Source organism: Anser brachyrhynchus (assembly GCF_964034855.1).
Source record: "Anser brachyrhynchus genome assembly, chromosome: 2".
NCBI classification, from domain to species: Eukaryota; Metazoa; Chordata; class Aves; order Anseriformes; family Anatidae; genus Anser; species Anser brachyrhynchus.
Window position 1 is genome coordinate 126820578 of NC_137695.1, and position 19808 is coordinate 126840385.

Below are 19808 nucleotides of genomic sequence, written 5' to 3' on the forward strand. Positions count from 1 at the left end.
CTATTCAAAGTACCCCAGCACAAATGAAGGTTCAGGACTGGACTTAAAAGGTTTTCAAGGACCTTCGGTCCTTGAAATTTGTCTTTGGTATTGTCTCCTTGAATTTGTCTTTGGTACCTTTAAACATCTCATATCTCATTTTTTTAAGTTGGACCAGCATTAAAAGAGTGTATAAATCATAAGAAACTCACAAATTTTAAATACACAAAGTAATGCAAATATTTATACATTATTCTGAAAGTTTAAGCTACATGGAAAACTGAACCTTAAGTTAAAATTCATCTTCAAACACTGCATTTTAACACACTATACAGTATCTTACAATCAAATACAACCTTTAGTTAAAATAATTGTAGTTTAAATGGAGTTAATAGCAAAATTTGAAGCTTGTTAGTTATAAAGTGATAGAAAAACTTAACCTCATATGGTGCACAATAGGTATGTCAATTTACACAGCTTTTTAATCCCTTTCTTAGATGAAATTTAGAAGATAGAATTTAAGTCTGTCCTAACTCTGTGCATTTTTTTTAAATGTAATGTAGTTAAAATTAATGATGAATACTTTGAATGAATTTCACAGAAATCATGTTTGCCTGAGAAAACAGAGAAGTCTGGAAGTACTTTCAGCATTTGTTAAAACACATTGCAGTGAGTAACCAGCAAAAATGTGCACAAGCACATAAATTAAAAAAAAAAAAAAAGGAAAAACAGCATTTCCACCTGTTAATAAAAATTGGACGTTTTTTAGAATTTACAGGTAAATTATTAAAAAGACACTTTTTGAAAGGCACAGGAAAATGAAAACAACTTTAGTGTCAAATCTTTTCTTTTTACTACAGATTTTTTATATCTTTGATTAAGTTTATAATATAATAGACTTTGCTATTTGTCTTCTGTGACCAACGATAAAGCTTGGCATTTTATAACAGAGGTAACACTCAGTTCTTCACATTCATTCTATTTTATTAACCTCAGTACCTATAAATTTTTAAATTCCCATAAAGTAGAATATGAAAATTATCATTTAACTGACTATAACATTGCTTTAAAATTGTTAATACTTTTTTAAATGAAAGAAGAATTAATTTTTATTTTACATGTCATCTGCAATCATCTTTCTGTTTTTTCATGCAGCAACTGTGCAGATTGAGAATGTTTTTGAGCAATCTTGTGTAAGTTATAAATTGTTTCTCCATCTGAAGTTGGGAGATGCATCACGTACTGTTAAGAAAAAAAGACCAAATTATTCACAAATTAACACTTACATGCTGCGTATAAACATTAGACTATCTCAACCTTAATTGTAAAAGTGTACATTTCTGTACATACCATTTTTTTTAAATTAAACACCGCCAGTTTGTCTATTAGAATACTCTCCTTCAGGCCAATGCTGAATTTTAATGAAAGCTAATAAACATTATCTGGATCACAGTGTAACTTCTAGTGATATAAAGCATGAGTAATAAAAAAGGGTTTAATAATCCTACAGTTATTTTAAGTTCAGGATATTAACATTTCAAGATTATTAATACATTTGAGGTAGCACTTGCTACATTTTCTGAAATTTATGAACTTGAGAGAAAAAAAGTGCTGCTAAATTAGCAACAGTTAAATTATTTCTTTTTCTTCATCAACGGTCTTTTAAAAATGCAAAACAATGACAATCATCCAAATATAGGAGAAAGTTAAATGCACGTATTGTGCCATGCTCCTGTATACAAGGCATTATTTTTCTGTTTGAAGTGAGAAAAGTAAATCATTAAAGGCAGTTATCACTCCTAATTGTAGCTTTAAAAGTTATGTACCCACATAAACTGCAATCCCTAGAATGTAGTGGTGAATTAATGACTGCAGCAGACAGCATATGGCCATAATTTGCATGGAGTAGCTCTCCAGTAACAGTGGAATACGGCTGTCACATTTATTACCAACACTGACAACATGTTTCTTTGGGAAAATATTTTGTGAAAATTAAGCAAACAGTGTTATGACTGCAGCTCAAGTCTTCCATAATGAGAACAAAACCTGAAATACTGCAACTCAGACTAGCTCGTAAGGACATTGTATCAAAGCTAAATGAGCATGTAAAGTGAGTATGCAAGCATTTCTACGCTACATGCTCAGAACCAATAGAATCAGTTTTCCTTAACAGATGTCCTTAATTTGAACTGAAAAACCAACAGCGGTCACATGATGTTAAGCGTGTATTACAGAACTGGGTCTAAGATTGTATTGAAAAAGTTAGCAACTGTTCCCACACTGTTGAGATAATCACAAGAAACTCCTAAGTGTTCTGATGAGATTGCTTTCTTCTTTCTCTATGAGCACAAGTTGAAGATTAAAAACCAAACCAAACCAAAAAACTTTAAAAGGCAATTCTTGTGCTTCTGGGAAAGCTGGAGTACGCAGCTAAATCAAGGACCTCCAACTTAATTAAAGGAACCACAATCAATTCCTCTGTTTAGTATATCCTCTAGTTATTACAACTTTATAATTGTTTCAAGACGTTGCTACTTTGTGAACAGTTATCTGACTGAAGCTCCCTATCTGCTGTCTCTTCAAATTTCAAAGGTGATTTCTGAGGAAAACTGAGTGATTTTTGTCCAGTAAACATGAAAAAGTTGTTCTGAGCAAAACTGGCTTAAAGAGATGAAAGTCACTAGCTTCCTCAGACAAATCAATTCCTTAACGTTTAAGATGGACACACACAGTCTTTTGTATCAAAGACTGCAAGTCTACCTGTAAAGAGAAAGTTAATTTATCCACTATTTCATCTAAACAGAAAATGTTGCTGCTTGAGCTACCCCAGCAGTGAAAGGGAAGGGATAAGTTTAATCCATAGCATCTGATACCCTGGAGCAATCTTGTGTAGCCAGATTGGAGAAGCGTGTAGGTCTAGGCTCAATAATGTATGTCAATAACCAACAACTGAGATCACATTTAGTTACTGCTGGTGCAGCATCATGTCGGTAAGCGTCAATGGCATTCTCTACAAAGTATGCTTAAAACCATTATTTTCCAAACTTTGATAAAAATAACTGCTTGCACGATTTTAATCTATTTTCTTGGAATAAAAATCATGTTACTATTATTATTAAAAAAAATAAATCTCTATTGTTCAAACAATACTGAGCCTATCAGCTGATTTATCATTAAAATAAACAGAAGGTGTAGTTAGAAGACACTAATTTAATCTTATTTATATTATTAATTAGATTCTGTCTCTTCCTGCTCCCCCCAACCAGGACACAACAAACATTACACAGAAAATCAAAATGAAAATGACTGTCTTTAAACCCCACTACCCACAACTTACACACTTTTCCTTCTTTTTCCAACTTCTTCAAGTGGACTAGGAGGTTTTTTTCTGCTGCTAGTAGTAAATTTTCAGGAATGTCCTAAGGGGAATACAAATATGAGTTTTGTACTTGTTTAAATATCTTTCAATATCGCCCAATGATTTTTTTCAATATATGGAAATCGTGGCTTATTAACATAGATTTTCCTCTTCTGAATTACTATGTTGAACATTCAGTTAGTTTTACAGCGACAAAAGCATGGAATGTGTAAACCAATTTTGCACCATTTAAACTAGTAGCCTAATAAGACATTTTTGTTTACTGTTCTTATTTTTTGCATCATGCACTTGTACTATACAGACTTTGGCCAACTCAAAGACTGTGTTCTACTGAACTTAGTCTGCACTGGGTTGTTGGTGTAGCTGAGCATTTTTCCACAGGTTTTAATGACAAATTTAAAGAGGCCTTTCTCCAGATACCTATATTACTTCTATTTCATGATACTACTTGCATGAGTTTAAAAGTCCTTTAACAGTTAGTATTTGTAAATCAGTAAGCAAACAGTTTCAGGAGGACAAAGTGTATCTTAAAAAATTTCAGTGCTGAGTAAGTAACAATGAACAATATTTCTCAAAATTCCTTTCTCCAGCATAATCTAAGTAAAAACTCCTTTTTGAAAATTACAAAAGTTCTTCTCCAAATTACACGAGTCTGTCAGAAGAAATCCTTAGAAAACTGTCTCAGTAAATTGCAAATCTTTAAAAAGTTCTGACAGATTATACCTTTTTTACATTAAAGCTTTAGTAGTACTGAAAAAAACCTCTTATCTGATAATGACAGGAAAAATGGTTTTTGATTTACAGAAACACGTGAATGGCTATGTACTTAAAAACTGCAGTATTTCAAGCAGGAAAACTGCAGGAGCTAGACAGCCGCAGATAATGGTACATCAGCACTTCAAAATGTTCAGTGTGACTTGTAGTCACTTCTTTGGAATCTGGGAATTAGTAGAACCATGAAAAAACGAGTTGTGAAGCTGTTATAGACCTGTTCACACACCACAGCCATTGTCAACTATGACATCTTCTGAAGCTAATGCTGCATCTCTCTGAACTCTATTTGCTAGAAGGGACAATCCCCACACCACATGTTCAAATTACTGAGGTTACATGAGGAATGAAGTTGCAAACAATGACTTTTTTGCCTGTCTAACGATGCCCAAATCTACCTGACTTCTGAGAGCAATACCCATCTCTGTGAAAGTGTAGGCTGATGAATTAGGAAGCAAATGTTCCAACCAATCTGTCTCCAAACACCCTTTGACATATCAACAATTAACAGTCATCTCGTAATTTCCGCTTGGGACAAAACACTAAAACTGTATTTTTGTTTGGTCCTACGAGACAGAATTTAGGACCATCTAAATAGTGAAATAAGAAATTTTTAAGAATCATGTCGGTCCCAATCCAAGGCAGTCACGTGCATTTTGAACAAGCAGAAATCTTTTAAAGCTTTTTTCTTCTTCTTTTTAAAAAGGCACAATGATATTCACTCAAATACTTAGGCTGTCACACACTATTTTATGAACATAACCTCAATTTCTTTAGTTTAATCTGAAATCTTTTAATCAAGAATTACCTTGTATACTAAACTTAGGAGCTCTGAGGATGTAAATGATTTTCCAACGTTCTTCTGGAAAACATCCAGAATTTGCTTTTCACGAGCAGTTCGGTGAGAAATGTATCCTTGAATTCTAGTGTTTGCATCACGTACTACTGGGCCATGACCTAAATTGAAACACACATACCAAAGCAATATTACTTACATTTGGAATTAAGTATGCTATCGAATAATTGACTCATTCTTATGTAAACTATGGTAGTTTTTTTTTTCATATAAATAGACTAAAATTGAGTGTCTGCATCACATTCTGCACTTGAACAGGATTAAGATGGAAAGGGGGAATTAGAAGATCTTAAAAAGTCTGAATTTGGAAAAGGAATACTTCCAATGGTATACGGAAAGCAAGGAAAGACCTAGATAAAGATTGGTCAATAAAGAAAAAATGGAAAAAGGAGTTTACTACTCAATAGATTTGAGAATCAGGTTTTTATATTACCTCTGCTTGACTCACACCCTCCAGAGAATATTGATATTGATGACTTAAACTGATACTGGTCTCTACAGAGTAATGGGTGAGGCAAAGACTCCTGTATTGTACTATTGTTCCTGTTGTGGAGGGTAGCTAACTCCAGCAAACACAGAGGTGAGGGAAGTAACATTGTGACAGATAAATTTTCCAGTACAGATCTTCACAACTCACTCACACGCTATACTTTACTCTCCTACATACATATGTTTGTACATATAATAAATAAATAATAAATAATAATTTAAAAAAAAAGAAAGAAGAAAAATCAGTGAGACAATCCAAACATGCCAGGGCAGGAAGAAGTGATGCACAAGAAAGGTTACATATAGATCATTGTGGATCTGGCTGCGTAATAAAAAAAATGCACATGCTTTTTCCTGGACTTACTGAGGCAGATGAGAACCATTCAACATACTGATAGGTCTTTGAATAAAATTAGAATAAGGCTTAACTGATATATCACTAGCCTTTGTGGAAAATGAAAAACTGCCTCATGATACAATAAATAACAGATGAAATCAAAATATTTTTCAGATATGGGAGTTACGTGCGCACAAATTAAACTTTATGATTCACCTATTTACAAATTTACTTGCAGTGTTGCATGAATATTTATCACATGCTTTTTACAGCAAGGTTTCCTGTTTTTTCCTCATACACCTCACCTGAAGTAGCAGCAGCAACTTCCGTCTCTGCCAGACTAAACTCTAAGTATTTTTTTTATAAAATGAATAGGACAGCAACTACTGTAAAAATAATTGTCTTTTAGAAATTATTATGTATCATCCAAATCAATTTATTTTATTCACTATATTTAAAAAATCATTATATTCTTTGCTTATAGTTTTGGGTTGACTGACTAAATGAGTTTTTAACTTCAAGACATTTTAATTTATGGCTTATTTTGCCTGAGGACAGGCAGCTTACAGAAAATGAGCAAACAATTTTTCATGATTTAAATATTTGTGTAATAAAAAGTGTCAAATGAATCCACCCTTTAGGAATTCACTATGCCACATGGTCTACTGCCATTTCATATGCACATACAGATATTAAAACTATGTCAGAAAGCTTGTACTAAATTTAGATGTGGATCTTTCACTTTGTCATTTTTCAGGGACAGCAGTGTAGTTAATTTCACAAATAAATTAATATCCACATATATTTAAAGCTTTTCTGAGAATTTTAAACAGATCTTTTAAAATACAACCATCTTTCCAATATTAACTTAGATGTTGCATCAGACAGCTTCATATTATTTGAGACCTCTGTATATTCCAGGTGATCACAAACAGCAAGTATTTATTCTTATAGCACCCTGTGAAGACACACAGGTTCTCTAAGTTTACACAGGAGAAATTAAAGCACAAAGAATAAAAGTGAAGAAAATAATTGGCTCATGAAATCTTGCACAGACTCCTAACTACCATTTTTTCTGTATTATCAAGTAACACTGTTTATTATTACAGGTTAGGGAGCCCTCTGGCGGCTAAAACACCCTTTTCTCTTCCCAAAGATTCTCAACTATGAGCAGGAAAATAGACTGCAATGAGTACTTTGCCAGAAGTAATTTCCACATTCAATTAAAAACAAAAACAAACAAACAACAAACAGCCAAACAAAACATGAAAAGGGAAGGATTGGCCAATTCTGCTACTAACACCTAGCCAGCAATCACCTTATTGTAAAAATTCATGCTCTCTTACATTTATTTCTCAGACTGCAATGTCAGTGCTAAAGCATGGACAGGGAAAAGAGACAATACAAGAATTATGAAGATCTAAAACTGTAATAAGATTAAAGTATTGAGGTTATATAGAATGGACTGGTAAAACAAACTGCATTCTGCTATAGTTATCATTTTATTGTAGTACATACCAATCACATAAACAATTGTTTTGACTTGGTAGTAGTTATCTTTTACACAATTGTATGTACATGTTGTGATGCATGGATAAAGAAACAAAGCTAGCTACAAACCATCTCAACGCTTAGCTACTTATCAAGGGAAATGCACAATGTCCTACCGTCTTCCTAACTGCAAGTACAGCATGAACACATGTACAACAGCGTAGCCAACAGTTACAGATAAGTGGGACAGATATTCAGCCTTGGTGAATGTGTAATCTAGATAAATAATGACTAAGAAGAAGTGAAAGGCAGCAGATAAAACCGATAAACCAAGTAGAATTTGGGATATAGGGTTTTGGAAGACAGTAATCAAATAAAGGAACAGAATATGCTTTCCAGATATTTAAGAAAGCAGAACATTTCATTCATCAATAGATTGAGATTCAGGAGGCTAAAATATTCTTAGTTTTACTGCTAGTTTAGTCAATTACTATAAATACTATTTCTGTGTCAGCCTCCACATCCATGGAATACATAGAATGGTATTTTTCTTAAATAGCATTTAAAAAAAACCCCACAACTAAGCATTTTTATGATCTTAGATCTTAAAGCACTTAAAGAACACCTACTTCAGAAGAAGTATATTTTAAAAACGAACACAAAAGAGATTCAGCAATGTAGGTTAAACATAGATGGTTAATGGAGGAAGACAGAAATGAGAATAGAGAGTCACTCAGAATGGCTAGTTGAAAAAGATGAAATGGAAAAGGTCTGAAAAAATCCTGAGATGTAGTTCTGAAAAGAAAATGAGGAGCTTAAACCTTAGTTACATAATGAATTCTTAAAATCCAATCTTGTCAAATAGACACATGGCTTATATGAAAATTAAATGCATTCCCAAGGTTTGGGGGAGATAAGAAGAAAAAATGAAAAGCAATGTCACAGACCGAATGAATCAGCAATTTATTTTTAGAACATGATGTTCGACCTCTTGGCTCTTGTTCAAATTTGAGCTAAGTCATTAACTAAGATAACCATTTGACAGTTCTGCAGCCTCCCAAGATGAATTTGTGATTAATCTGTGTTGCAAAGGACAGACCTCTCTCTCAAAGACATTACTAACACAACTAAAAAACTAACATTGCTACTTCTAACTACACTATTACTACTAACTACTACTACGAACACTACCACAAACATTATTAACAAAAGCTACCCACATTGGCAGCGTACTTAGGGCTGCGGAGGACCAAAAGAACAAGTATTATTTTTCTCTTCCAGGCTAACATTAAGGGTCACGGATAGTTTAATAAAAGTAAACCCAATTTTCTCTATGGTTCCTACAGTAAAAGATCCTGGCCTCTGTATGCTTTTAATACAGAAGTGCAAGGTTCACCCTCAGAGGGAGAAACCACAGGAAAGAAAGACATCTATCACTGAAAGATTTGTAAGTCTTACAAAACTTCATGCCATTAAGTCAGCATAGCTTAGTGCTAGCAGCACATTAAGTAATGAACCGTAGTTGTGACACTAATAATGATGTTTGACGTAGTAAGAGTTCTCAGGTTCTTAGAGGAGATACAATTTATATAGTAATATATAGCAGTTAAAAATAGAACAACTAACCTGGATATATTAAATCTGGCTTCATTTGTAATAGCCTTTTCAAAGTTTTCATGTAATCATACAGGTCTTCAATTACTGTTGTTCCTTCCCCTAATATACAGTCACCAGAAAATATAGCATTTTCTTCTTCTAGATGTAAAATCATATGGTCATCAGTGTGCCCAGGCGTATGTAAAACTCTGTTTAAAGAAGAAGAACAACAAAAGTGTAAGTTTTTCATATACCAGTCATACAGAAATTCTAGCTTCATTTTCAGAAGGTAGAAACAAATAATGATAAAATGATACACCAACAGAGTAGCCTACAACAAGAATGAGAAAAAGTATAGTACCAAGAAAGTCAGACTGAAAGTCTGAAAAAGTGTAGTACTCAGAAGGTCAATGTAAACAGGATATCATTTTGTCTAATTACAGTCCGTTTTCATCATCACTAATATACGCTGAATTACATGACACATCATAATAAAAGTACATTAAGGTAACTTGCTAATCATGTAAAAATTGTGGTACAGAGGGCTTTACTCTGATACTTTAAGAAAGAAAAAAATCACACGTTATTTCTAGATTGAGAAGTGTAAAGTTCATGACATATCACAGAATCACAGAATCACAGAATCGTCTAGGTTGGAAGAGACCTCCAAGATCATCTAGTCCAACCTCTGCCCTAACACCAACAAGTCCTACACTAAACCATATCACCAAGCTTTACATATAAACGTCTTTTAAAGACCTCCAGGGATGGCGACTCAACCACCTCCCTGGGCAGCCCATTCCAATGCCTAACAACCCTTTCGGTAAAGAAGTTCTTCCTAACATCCAACCTAAACCTCCCCTGGCGCAACTTTAGCCCATTCCCCCTCGTCCTGTCACCAGGCACGTGGGAGAATAGACCAACCCCCACCTCGCTACAGCCTCCTTTAAGGTACCTATAGAGAGCGATGAGGTCTAAATATATATTGTACCTGGCAAAAGAGGGTAAGGGTGATGTTGCTAATTCTTTTGGAAATTCACTGTGTACTACTGGACCCAAACCAAATAAAATTCTGTCTCCCAAAACTTACTTTACCCTGAAAGCCCCATGACACAGTGGAGTAGAACCTTAAAATACGAGGAACTGTGGTCTTTTAGCTGTTCTATGTGCAAGTCATGAAACATCTGAAAGGTATGGACTTAGGACCCCCCGACTTGAATGAATTCCGCGTTAGAGACCACCAGTTGATTCGTGTATAGTATACCCGAGCTGCTATGGAGCTGCACTGCAGTGTCCTTGCGCTACAAGTTTTCAAAAGACAGAAGGCCTTCTGATTCAAGCTGAAAACATGCAACTTAGACCAGCATCACTGCTAAAATTCAATAGAATCAATCAAATTCACTGCATCTAAACAGTGACTATGAACTTACAGAGCTGGTGCCAAGCACGGTGTACAAGCCATGGCTAAACAGCACCCAGCCAAGTCAGTGCAGGGCTGGGAGACCAGTGGTACACCACTGTCTGTCGCAAGGACTCCCAGCTCTTACGGAACATGGTGTTCAGCAGAAAATATGTGACTATGTTGCCCTGCTGAGGCAACATAAAATCAGTTTGATGAGTTACACCTTGCCTTTGTGGGAGGTGGTATCTTCCAGTTCCTTATGAAACTTCACCTGGAAATTTCATTATTAACTTGTTAAAAACAAACAAAAAGGAACCCAATGCACCCTGGCACACCTCCTTTAAAACTTGAAGGTTGCTAACTGCAACATGAAATGTAACATGAAGATATTGTTATTTTAGAACCAATGGGATGGACATCTATCCTTAAAGTACCGATTAAACAACCAGTTGAGATTATTTGCTTTTAACCAAGCGTGAAATTTGGTTGTGTAACTGCAAACACCAAAATATATCACCCCCGCCTTGCTTGGAGTCAAATTGTTTTCCATCTGTAAGTTGATTATGTCCAAACACTTACGGTAGTTATGTCTTCAATATTTCTATGCCCACTCTGTGTATTTTGTTTTAAACTTAAAAAAAATAAATATTCTACAAGTGGAATATGATTCACATCTAAACTGAAGAAAACAAGCAAAATTTGTCCTGAGAAGAGTAATGCCTTGTTGATGAAAGAATTCTGGAGACAGAATGAGCAATGATTTTTTTTGGTGCCTGTGTGACAGAGGGTGGCATTCGTTTCAGACTCATTCATGCAAACAAGACAGGCAATGTGCTCCCTGGGAAGAATTTTCTCCAAACTGGTACCCTGCAAGAACCTGACAGGTAAAAGGATTCAAATTTAACATTTTAATGTTAAATATTACTTTTTTTAATGTCTCCTTTGGAAATATTTTACCTTATCCATCTTTACAACATAAACATCCCCAAAGGTATTAATTTTACATCATGACTACTTGAGTAATGAGAAATTACATAAAATCCTGTATGATTTTTTCCTAACGAATTATTTTTCAAGGGAAATGTTCTTAACTTCTCTGGCGTGGCCAAAGACTAAAGGCTGATCCTGATAATACCCATTCATTAGAACAATTTCTTTGGGTAAGCATATCCTCCTGGATCAGGATAGGAAGCCTACAAGAGTAAATGTTGACAGGATCAGATGTATGGATTACCAATCATTAAAAGTTAAGATACATATATGTGCCAGAATTCTGAAGAAAAAGGTGATCGAACAAAGCTGCAGAAATTAGTGTTTACCTGAGCGTGGCTCCCTCTGTCTGTATCACATCCCCATCTTTAAGATATGAATATTTATGTCTTCCTTCTCCTATTATTTCTTCACGGTCAGGGACACGAGGAAGCTTACAGATGCGATATTCAGAGTCTGTTTAAAGGAAGCAAAGAAAATAATGGTTCATATTTTAAATTTGTCACTAATGAAGTTAACTCCACAGAATTACTTTTACTCTTTGTAGATGTACCATTAATCATTACACACTATTACACTGCTAAACTTGAAGCAAGGAATTCTGAACAGTAATTTTATGTTTATTAAACAACCTTCTGGAGTTACAGAGTAGCGAAGTCTTACTACTGTACTCTAAATCTGATATACTGTACTCTGTACCAGCAGCAATTTTGAAGATGAAAAAGCACGAGTGAAATTAGTAAAAAAAAAAAAAAAAATCCAATAATTATTACATTTTGCAAATGTTGTTCCTTCCTGACTCATCAAGAGCCAAAAAATAAGTCTCTGGAACAGCACTAAGACTCCGTTGCTCAAGCTCTATATTATGAGTCACAGAAGCACTATTCAACGTTTATTTAACATCGGATGGAGCCTTTTTGCCCTGAAACTTCCCTCAGTGTCTATCATTCTGAAATGTTTATGTTTTGAATGCCTTGGTATGGATGGCAACCTAGAAACCAGGCAGTTATATCCCTTGCAAGTCTTTACTGTCACACTCAGGAGCTGACAGGATCAAAATTCTCACAGACACCTATGTTGTTTCCAGTAGTGCCCAGGCTTCTCTGAAGACGTGCATCTGGCAACTTTACAAAACCCGATGACTTTACAACTTTACAAAAGCCAGTGACAAAGTCCAACAGAACTAAGATGAGCTGCATTATTCTTATTGCTTATTCTCTTCTCAGATATCAAAAGAGAAATGTCTCTTACTGCTTATCAACACACAATGCACATTTTACATCAGAACTTATCTGTAAACGTCCCTATCTTCTCCAAGTGTTTTGAGGCCTAAGAACTTATCAGCAATTTCTTATGGTCTTCTGTATGAAATAGCAGTTATTCATATTTCTTTTTCAGAGATTATTTATTGACGTACACAAGTAAAAGTAATAGTCAATTTGTCACTACTGTCAGTCTGGAAAGGAACTTTTTTTCTATTTTTCGCTACTGTCAATGTAGAGACTATCAAGCTTTTCTCACATCTTTTAATAATGTATAAACTGTTTATTATTTACTTGTAAGAAAAATTCACTATGATGTTATGCACAGGTGTTGAAGAAAAAAATGTAGTATTTCAACTGTGATACTCAAATTATTCACTGCTCTCATTCTACACTTTACAATAGTTCTGTTAAATTACATGTGGTTTACATGGATATTCCAGAAGAATAATCCAGCTGATGCACATAGAAGATCTATACAAAACTTGTCTCTTGCCACATACCTAACATATATTCAACAATATATAAAATCTCTGGCCTACCACCAGGGATGTTTTTGCAGATATCAGGTATTCCACCAGTATGATCATGATGCCAGTGTGTCACTAAAATTTCTTGAATTGAGATGTTAAACTCGGACAGTGCCTGTTTTAAACAGCCAATGTATTCAGGAACAGCTGGCTCTCCAGTGTCAATAAGGATTCTTCTACATATGGACCAAAAAAAAAAAAAAAAGGAAGAGAAAACACACAAAAGAACACAGAGAATTCAGAGTATTCATATGAGTTAAATCATGTTAAACAAACAAAATAATGACATTGCATATAACCGTGGTAATAATGGGTATCTCCAGCTAAATTTTACTACGAGTTTTTAATCATTAAACCAGTTAAAAGCCACTTAACATTATTTTAATTCTCAGTCCTTATGAATTATCAGATTACAGTTTAATTCCACCACTAACACAGAACCATCTTGGCTCCAGCATCTTTTCAAATTAATTGAGCGCGCCACCATTCGAACCCTGCTTTTAGGCGCAGCTCAGCTACCAACCCACCCACCATAATCAAGGCAATGTTTTGCTAGATTTGGTCTAGCTTAATGCAGGCAAAACCGGGGAGCTCTGCACTCATTTATTGGGATCAGGTTGGCATCAGGAGGATATAGATGCTTGGGTCACTCCACATAGAACTATGTGGAGTCCAGGAAGGCAGGCTTCCCTCAGCTTATATATATATATATATATGTATTTGTGTATGCATATAAATATAATGTATTATACATATTTAGATATATTATATATATATATATTTTCCAAGCCTGCTAAACTTTCGAAGTTTATATTCCTTAACGGGAAACTTGCTATATTTGACAGGGAGGGTTTGAAACTTGCTATACTTGAGAGGTAAGGTTTATCCTTTCACACACACAAAACAATATATCCAAGACTCTTTCCTCTATAATATTTTGCCTCATGACAGCACCGTTTACAAAGGGGCTCAGAGTTCTGGTCCACAAACCCACAATTTTGTGCCCTCTGACCGGTTTTGTGCCAACGGGCAGTGCCGAGGCCTGTGGCAAGCCACCCGCCCACTCCCCCTCAGCCTAAGGGTGGCTCGCCGAGACCTCGACACCGGGGGCCCGGTTCCGAAAATGGTGTTTTTTTTATTAAAATTTTTAATTTTTATTCTTTAAAAGGTCGTCAGGGAGCGGGGAACAAGCCCGATGGCGGCTCCCCCTTCTCGTCGTCTCCCTCCCCGGAGGCAGCGCACGGGCCCCAAAGCGGGCGGGGGAAGGGGACGGGGACGGGGCGGCGGCAGTCGCCGCCGCCCCGTCCCCGTCCCCTTCCCCCGCCGTCGGATCGGTGCCGTTACCTGTGCCCGGTGCCCACCAGGTAGGTGTTGGTGCCCTGCAGAGTCATGGGCCCCGGGTTGCAGCCCAGCACCCGCACCACGCGCGACGAGAGCCGCTCGATGCGCGGCAGCAGCGACACCATCTCCGCCGCGACGATCCCCTCCCCACCCCACCGCCACGGCCACCGCTACCGCCACCCCCGGCCCGGCCCCGTTCCCCTCACGGGCACCGAAGGCTACCCGGCCGGCGACACCGGCGAGGCGGAAGCCGCTGGGCTCCCTGCACCGCCTCCCGGCCCGCGCTCCGCCCTCCGCAGGGCCCTGGGACGGCCCTGAGGGGAGCCCGGCGTCCGCCGGCTTCGTGGTGGTGACTCTGGAAGCGGAGAGGTTGTGGAGTCTGCACCTTGGAGATCTTCTAAAGTCACCTGTGGGACATGCGGCTGGGCAACCTGCTCTGGGTGGCCCTGCTTGAGCCGGCCGTTTGGATCAGATGGCCCCCAGAGGTCCCTTCCCACCTCAGCCATTCGGCGTTTCTGTGAAACTTCGTCCTTGTCATACAAATAGTAATGTCATGTTTGCAAATAACCTTCTGCAACACACGCTGCAATTCACCTATTCAGATACGTAGCGCCTTCTCTGAAACTCCTGATGAATTGCTTTTCAACTGGCATTCTTAGAGACATTCCAGCACACGTGTTCTCTCCTTGAAGTACCTGCAAAAGAAGGATAAAGAAAAATGAACCTGAAATTAATGCAGCTAATATTAACATAGGCACCTTTAACAATATTCACACAATCGTAGAATCATTAAGGTTGGAAAAGACCTTCAAGATCATCTGATCCAACCATCATCTGGTCCAACCATCACCCTACTACCAATGTCACCAATTTCAAGGTTTGCTTTCAAACATTATCTGGTTGTTTATACATATAAATGATTCTATATATTACCTAGAATATAATAGTTAAAACACGTAGAGGTAAATAATATATTATCTATAAATAATGTACATTTTAAAGTGATAATAAAGATACAAAACAAAAAAGTGTTTCATGGTCACTTTTTTTTTCTTTTCACTTAAATGGTTCTTAAGTTCTCATTATATGAAAATAAATGTGATCTGGGGCCATTTCTAGGATTTGCATGGGCAGAACAGGACAGATTCCTTGTGCTTTCTGAAGAGGTGCATATCTTCAAATGCAATCTTGAGAGGCAAACTTCCAAAAGTATTATGAGATACAAACAACTCAGAATGTGGCATGGAACTGAAAAACAAAGCTTCATGGCTTCAACAGAACTTCATAACTTCATGAAACTTCAAAGTTTATTTATTTTTTTGTGTGCTTATACCCTAATGTGGGCAAGTAACATGCAATACATGCCCGGAGATTAGCTATTAAAGGCTTCAACATGCTAATAAAGGTCTGCACCTTCCCATCTATGACAAACTGGTGTTTCCCACTGTAATGTAATGTCTCTTCTCTTCCCATAGCAAGTTCTCAGTCTGCCACAGATCCGCCTGACGTATTTGGCTTCCTGGGCAGCAGGGAGGCAGGGGATGGCACCTGGCAGGGAGGCAGTGGAGGCAGGCCCAGCTACCTGCCTCGCCATGCTGCACTTGCTAGTGTCAGCGCACAACCCAAGATTTCCAGCAGTCCTACAAGGTCGGAGAACATACGGTGCCCTTCAGCTGCCAGGTCAGACAGCAGCACTGCATCTTCACTGTCCAAGCACCAACAGTGTGCTTGCCTCTAGGTCGCTTCATCAGTGCTAACTTAGCTGCATGGTGGTACACTTAAAAAGTGCTAACCAGCCCTTCAGCTACACAAACAGTATGCATTACTTTGCCGTCACCCGTTCAGCCAATTTGTTTTGTGATGCACAAGAGGCTTGCTGACAGCATGTTGTGCAGGCCTATATCATGCAGCAATTAAAAATATCTGCTCCTGGGCATGGACTTTGATTGCAGTTGTTAATTGCTAGCCATCAGAAAAGCCACAGACAGCAACCGAACCACAGTGCAGATACTGGACATCCCTATCTTTAGGCCTTCAAGCCGAGCTCTTTGGTTTATCTGAATTATTCCTCACCAAATGTTGCTTTTATTTATTTTATTTTATTTTATTTTATTTTATTTTATTTTATTTTATTTTATTTTATTTTATTTTATTTTATTTTATTTTATTTTATTTTCAGGCTCATCAAATCATGAAATAGAGACAGCAGAAAAGGATGCTTTATGTTGAAGGAAAGAGGCCTTTTTCTGTGTATGTGTGCTACCAGAATAAAAAAGACACCCTTATACACAATATTTCAGTATCTTCCATATAACTTCCTAGTCTATTGCTTTATAAGAAATCATGACTAGACCTGAACTTACTCAGTCCTGAGGTACTCTATTGTGCTGATTTTGCAGCACATGTGTATACTGGTTTGGTGATACATTCAACTCATTTTCACTCACTAGGTAAAGTCCAGTTGCTGTGCTGTTAAATGAAGGTACTAGCTAAGCAAAACTAAATTGAGTATTTCAGTGGTTTCCTACTTCTAAGAAAATTCTGAAAATGTTAGGAAGATTTCTAAAATGATTTACCTGAAGTTTTACATATAATTGATAACTGAGAAGTAGTAAGTTACCAGTTATTTTTAGCATCACAGATTTGTTTTTGTATTAATAAAGATTTTTTGGGGGGAAGTGTAGACCTGTTGCCTGGGGAATACTTACTACTATTAATTAATATGGTGTAGTAAAATAAATTCTCTATTATTGGGTAGGAGCTCTGAATTTGTTTCGTCTGTAGGTGGCAGCAGTGGGTGCCTTTGGAGAATTAATTCCAAGTTCCTTGTTTGTCATCTTCATTTCCTGCACAAGCTCACCGGTTTAAAGTTTGATGTTTCTTATAAAACAGAGGATAATAGGGACATACTGAAAGTCTTGCTATTACACTCTCTAATGTGGTACAAAGAAATATGAGTGCATTGCCTCAAGTTGTTCTTTTGGTTAAGTTGTTGTTTTACGCTATTAATATAAAATTTTGAGGGGAAAAATATTCTGAAGCAGATAATGTTAGACTAGCCAGAATAAATAAATAAATGAATAAATAAAGTATAATAAAAAGCTGTGTTTCAATAAACCTCAAATGAGATTGCTGGTGATATACAATATGTTATTTGGTGTACGATTAATTTTCTACAACGATTAGATACATAAAACGCAGTATGGTAATTTTGGAAATCCCGCAATGCCACTGTTTATATTTTCAGCACTCAAGAAATCTTTGAGTCCTGGCACTTGTCTTTCTCCCCTTTCAGGCACACTACTTGAGAATAAATGCTTTTCCACTGTGGCTGTGGCACAGTCTAATAGATCTAAGCACAAGCATGTAATTCTGTGGTAATTGAATCAACTGAATAGTAGTACAAAGAACAATTTTTGAGATAGTTATATCATCTTCCTAGGCAGTGGTGTCTGAAAGTCTTATTGAGAAGAATTTTGGTTGGTAGATTTTCTTGGTATTTTAATACACCTCACTGCTATTTATAAAACATATTTTTAGGAAGATGTGTATCTCTATCTTGGTACTTGTAGTATTTTTCTTTGAGTTTCACTATGCTTTTATGCTTAATACCTGGTAGAGATAAGTAAAAAGACCTTAAACCAAATAGAAGCAAAGGACATTTTGCATGGGGGGATGTAGGCCATGAGATGATGCCTACATTGCCTGTCAGCATTGTGTAGAAGATGTAGAAAGCCAGTGGCCAGCTGGCTTGTTGGAGATTATTAGGGGGGATGATGAAGGGACTGGAGCACCTCTCCTGTGAGAGGAAAGTCTGAGAGAGCTGGGACTGCTCAGTCTGCAGGAGGGGCAGCTCAGGGAGATCTCAGCAATGCGTATAGATAACTGAAGAGAGGGTGCAAAGAGGACCAGGTTCTGTTCAGTGGTGCCCAGGAACAGGACAAAAGGCAATGGGAACAAACTGGAACACAGGAGGTTCCCTCTGAACACAGGGCAGCACTTTACTGTGTGGGAGACAGAGCACTGAAACAAGTTGCCCAGAGAGGCTGTGGAGTCTCCCTCCTTGGAGATCTTCGAAAGCTGCCTGGACATGGTGCTGGGCAACCTGCTCTGGGTGGCCTTGCTCAAGCAGGGGTTTGGACCAGATGGCCTCCAGAGGTCCCTTCCAACCTCAGCTGTTCCATAATTCTGTGAGATTCTCCTAAAAATCTATATGTTAATGCTGCTCAGAGCATAAGTACTCCATACAGTTTCAACTTTTGTGTTCACTGGACAGGTGACTGAAGGTTCTGCTGTAGCAGCATACAAATTAGCAGTGGTGATAGAAAACTGCTGATAAATTGTACAATATTGGAGTAACTTATAGAGAAACAGGGGAAGCTATCATACTGAAGTGAAGTCCTCAACCAATATACTCTTTCGAGCCATGCATTAAATCCTGTAACATCCATTAATACCAGCAGCAAAAACATTCATTGACTGCAAAGCTTAAATATCAAATGTAAAGGGAAAATTACACAACAAATCTCCAGAAATCCTGGTTTTGTTGTTGTTGTTTGTTTGTTTGTTTCAGGTTATCATTTCATCCTGTTTATTTCTATGCTAGTATTAGTGAGGATCTTAGTTTCTGATGTCTGAAAAAAAGTCAACCATTCAAAAGATACACTATCCGATGTCCTGTTAACACTAATTAAAGCAGAGAAAAAAGGTCCTTCCATCTCCATTTAGAAGCAAATAACAAGATGTGTACTGAATACCATAGGAGCTTTGTCACAATGTAGAGATGTGCTTTCTTAAATGGCTTTCTTCAATAGCTAGAAAACAAATAAATCATCCAGGCAGTAATTTAGCTCACGAGTTGCTTGATTTGCAGTCCAAGGATCAGATGCGTAAACCTCTTTCTCTTTTTCTCTCCCTGTAGTATAGAGTTTGTGTCATTTATTTAATAATAGCAAAGGTCACAGCAGTGAGTGTGTGACTTGGCTGATTTAAGACGTCTTCCCTTAAAGCCCCAGGAGCTTAGTCACCATTTGGGCAAACAGCTTGCAAATCCTCTTACAAATTTTAAAAAGCTGAGTTGGAATTATAAGAATTTACAACTACGTAACAAACTCATTATATAATGTATTTAATGCTATGCCACAAAATTATGTATATTTTTATGATTCTGAGAGAATGCATATCTCAGATGACCAAAAATCCTTTCATACTTAAAAGAATGATAGTAATAATTGACTTAGATCACTGGACATTTTTCAGACTTTAAAAGAAATCTATGTTTACTGGAGGTCACCTGCTCTTCACATCTGTCCCAGACTCATAGAGAAGGGTGGTCTTGGTAAAAACTGCTAAATGTAGGTAGTGTAGTCCACAGACGGGTTGCCA

At 37.0% G+C, this 19808-nt stretch overlaps 1 protein-coding gene across 2 annotated transcripts; it reads right to left on the minus strand.

Moving 5' to 3' along the window:
* Positions 1 to 194: 194 nt before the first annotated feature.
* LACTB2 (lactamase beta 2) lies at positions 195 to 14710 on the minus strand. Of its 2 annotated transcripts, none has more exons than XM_080579428.1 (7): positions 14427 to 14710; positions 13095 to 13258; positions 11620 to 11746; positions 8929 to 9107; positions 4938 to 5086; positions 3317 to 3398; positions 195 to 1221 (listed from the first exon to the last, which is right to left on the minus strand). In XM_080579428.1, exons 1-7 carry the CDS (start codon positions 14546 to 14548, stop codon positions 1178 to 1180), a joined length of 867 nt encoding a protein of 288 aa, XP_080435554.1. In that variant the 5' UTR covers positions 14549 to 14710; the 3' UTR covers positions 195 to 1177. The 2 variants fall into 2 exon arrangements, with proteins under 2 accessions (XP_080435554.1, XP_080435553.1); XM_080579427.1 differs by having other exon boundaries at positions 13056 to 13258; positions 14427 to 14697.
* Between the last annotated feature and the right edge of the window lie 5098 nt (positions 14711 to 19808).